Source organism: Nematolebias whitei, chromosome 19 (assembly GCF_014905685.2).
Source record: "Nematolebias whitei isolate Nwh7 chromosome 19, NemWhi1, whole genome shotgun sequence".
NCBI lineage: Eukaryota > Metazoa > Chordata > Actinopteri > Cyprinodontiformes > Rivulidae > Nematolebias > Nematolebias whitei.
This window is the reverse complement of record NC_056516.1, coordinates 17,820,942-17,824,565: the sequence shown is the minus strand read 5'-3', so window position 1 is coordinate 17,824,565 and position 3,624 is coordinate 17,820,942. Positions and strand designations below refer to the sequence as shown.

Genomic DNA, 3,624 nt, shown 5'->3' with positions numbered 1-3,624 from the left:
GTACAGATGTGATACTTGAAGCAGCCTAGTACAGATGTGATACTTGATGCAGTCTAGTACAGATGTGATACTTGAAGCAGCCTAGTACAGATGTGGTACTTGAAGCAGCCTAATGCAGATGTGATGCTTGTGACAGTGTAGTCGTGCTGGAGTTCTAGCTCAAAGCTGCATCGTGAGCAGAGCAGGGTTGTCATTCTTTTTTCAGAGGTTTCAGACAAGGTGGTGGTAGCAGTATTTTGGGATGCTAGAAACACTATAGGTCATAGTCTTCTCATATTCAGACTTTGAATTTGGACAGGAAAGTCAAAACAGCAGTTTTTTTTTTAAAACAGCACAAATGCCAGAGTAATCGTTGTTTTTCTCTGCTCCAGATAAACCAGATGCAATGTTATATTTTGTGTCTTTGCTGTGCTTTTAAAGCAAATAGTAGTTACCAAGGCGACTTCTAAACACACTATAACGGGATGATCTTAAATATCTTATTGTTTTGAAAGAAATAATTTATGACTCCATACTACTTGGTTAGTTAGTAGATTTAAAACTCAGCGAAACATTTTCACATCTGGTAGGTAGTTTACTACATAAAACAATGGACAAAGAATATTTTACATTAAAACTATACTTGGTTGGCCATATTGCAACATCTTTTTTCAAATTGTAGAAACACTTACTTATATTTATGCTTTCTTCTTCTTATATCGGTCAGATAGAATTATTGTTTAAACCCAAATCTAGACACTCCATACAGATAAATATGATTTCCTGACATTTTGGCTGTAACATGAAATTATTGAAGAAATGTAAAATTGACTTTTCTTTAGAATATGTAAAAAAATCAAAGGTACTTATTCTCCAGGATATCAGACATTAATGTGCTTAATATTTAAACTTAATTATATTTCATGTTGTTAGCAATAAATTTAAATTTTACTTATGCATGCCATTGTCTGTTGGTCACTCTTCCTCTTCTGTGTGACCATTTAATTAAAGTTTTCATTTGGACTAAAGAGAACCTAAGAAGGCAGCACAATCAGCAGACACAACAAGAACACTCTTAACTTTTTTATTTATTTGTTTGTTTGTTTATGCAGCTTCTGCTCTCAGGAAGCCCTTCCCGTGACCTTCCAGGCCTGTGTGGCTCCCAAAGACTGTGATGTGACCGAGTGGTCCGAATGGTCAGCTTGTTCCAAAGACTGCTACGACCCCAATGGACCCAAGGGGGAGCGCAGTCGCACCAGAGGAGTGAGCCAGTTTCCTATTGGTGGAGGAAAAGATTGCCCAGAGTTAGAGGAGAGGGAAGCATGCAGCCCCTTGGGGGATGCAGTCCCAGCATGCATTGTGTGAGTATCAAACAAAGCTGCTAGCAGTAGACTAACCTTGTTGTAATGGTTACTTTGAGCGTAGCCATCAAAGTATCATTTGAAAATAAAACTTTTTGAGACAAGTTCTGCTTGCATACCCATTTTAGTTTTCCAACATTGTTAAACCACATCACAAAACTGTTCCTGTACATGGTGGGCCGCACGATGGCACAAATGGTAGAGCTGCTGCCTCTCAGCGAGCAGGTTGCCCTGGTTCAAATCCTGGTTCTGGGACATTTCTGAGTGGAGTTTGCATGTTCACTCTGTGCATACAGGTTTTCTCTGGGTACTCCGGTTTCCTCCCACAGACCAAAAACATGCATGTTAGGTTGATTGGCGACTCTAAATTGTCCCTACCTCTCGCACACTGAAAGCTGGATATGGGCACCAGTGACCCCTGCGACCTAAAAAAGGAAGAAGCAGGTAAAATAATGGATGGATGGAAAAATAATTTCTTTCTTGCGCACAAGTCTGGAACAATGTAGCAGATTTTAATGTCATCTTGTCTCTTGGACAGTTTGTCCTGATTGACTAACCAGAGAAAACTATAGACGCTTTGTATTTTGTAAAGCTGCTTCCTGGACTGCAGGAGCAAAATCCTCAGTCTACAGAAGTGGTTAGAAGTTTATGTCCACTCATCAGGGGCATGAATTGTATATTAGTTTCAGGCTGGTAAAGATTATTTTCAATTGCTCTTTTTCCAGGGTTAGATGAATGATTATACTACACAAAACTTCAACAATTAAAACAAAACAAAACAATTGGATGCTCACTTTTTAATCAACTGTGGAAATTCTGTGACTTGCAGACTCAGATATACAGTATAGTATTTTGTAGGTAAATCTATATACTTGAATAAGATGTGCTCAAGGTTTTAGAAAACATTAACAAACGTGAATAGAGCTGATTTTTTTTGTTTATCCTCAAACACAATTACACATTTTAAATGTCCTGATGCATCTTCAATAATCCATGTAGTAAAATCTAACAAAATTGAGTCAGATCATCTGGACGGATTATTTTTTTGTTGAAAACGATAAAGAAGAATCCTTCTAGAGGACCTGACTCAACCTTATTAGATACACTAAAAATTTTCTGCTATTTTTATAGCTGTAGAAACAAACCTGCATTCAGGCCTTTTATTTGTTAAATAAATTAATCCGACAATATTGGCACAAATAATTAATATATGATGCACCTAAAAAAAATGTATTATCTCATAATTGTATAGGTTCATGGCAGCTCAATCAGTCTTGCCAATAGGTAAACCTTTGCATTCTATGTTCCACCAAATATAATGTACTTGAAGTCTAATCCACAAACAGTTTCACACCAATTCATGCTCCCTTGCATGTGATCAAAACATCTCTCATGTGTTAAAGCTCAATAAAGACTAACAAGAAGTGAAGCTCTCTTAAAATTGAAAACAAAGGCCATTTGCCTTGAACTGAACTTTTACTGGAGGCCACTCTACTCACTCCTGAGAGCCTGTTTATCACTGTTCATTAAAAATAATTCAAAACCTTTAGAAGTTTGTTGTAGTGATATAAATCCATTCTTTAAATAGACAAACTAAAAGCATCAACTTTGATTCATTCAGTAAGAACTTGTTTTATTTATTCCTCCTTTACCTACATCAGGACATTGACGTTGAGGGGCATTGGGTGTGGAACCACTGGACTGAGGAGCAGCTTCTACCCTGAGGCTGTTAGACTCATGAGTCTCTGACTAGAATAATCACTGTGAAGGACCATATCGTGTTGCTGCTGATCTGTTTCGTGTTGCTGCTGATCTGTTTCAATGTTGGTGTGTTCGTGCGTGCACATCTGCTCGTGGACTCATGTTCATGTTTGTGCTGATGTTCAATGTTTTTTTGTGTTATGAGTGCTTAGTGTATATTTGGTTGATGTTTTTCTTAGTTCATATCTTAGATGTTATTACTGTTTTTCTTATACATTTTATTGTTGGATGTAACTGGGACCTTGTGAACATAATTTCGCTCCACCACATGTACCACATGAGGTGCGAACGACAATAAAGAAACTCTGACTCTGATCAGTGGCTGTTCATCCTTGATCATTTTCAATGATTCAGGATTTCCTGTGGGATCAATAAAGTACTTATCCTATCTCCATCCATCCATCCATCCATACATCCATGCATCCATGCATCCATGCATACATGCATACATGCATACATGCATACATGCATACATGCATACATACATACATACATACATACATACATACATACATACATACAT

The 3,624-nt window shown here is 37.4% G+C and overlaps 1 protein-coding gene across 1 annotated transcript in view; it reads left to right on the top strand.

The window, feature by feature from the left end:
• Nucleotides 1–3,624, top strand: part of LOC119426090 (thrombospondin type-1 domain-containing protein 7A) — a 124,860-nt gene that overhangs the window by 53,343 nt on the left and 67,893 nt on the right. Inside the window, exon 3 of the mRNA XM_037693650.1 lies at nt 1,092–1,340. Within this exon, the coding sequence (XP_037549578.1) occupies nt 1,092–1,340 (249 nt within the window). The remainder of the gene's footprint in view (nt 1–1,091; nt 1,341–3,624) is intronic.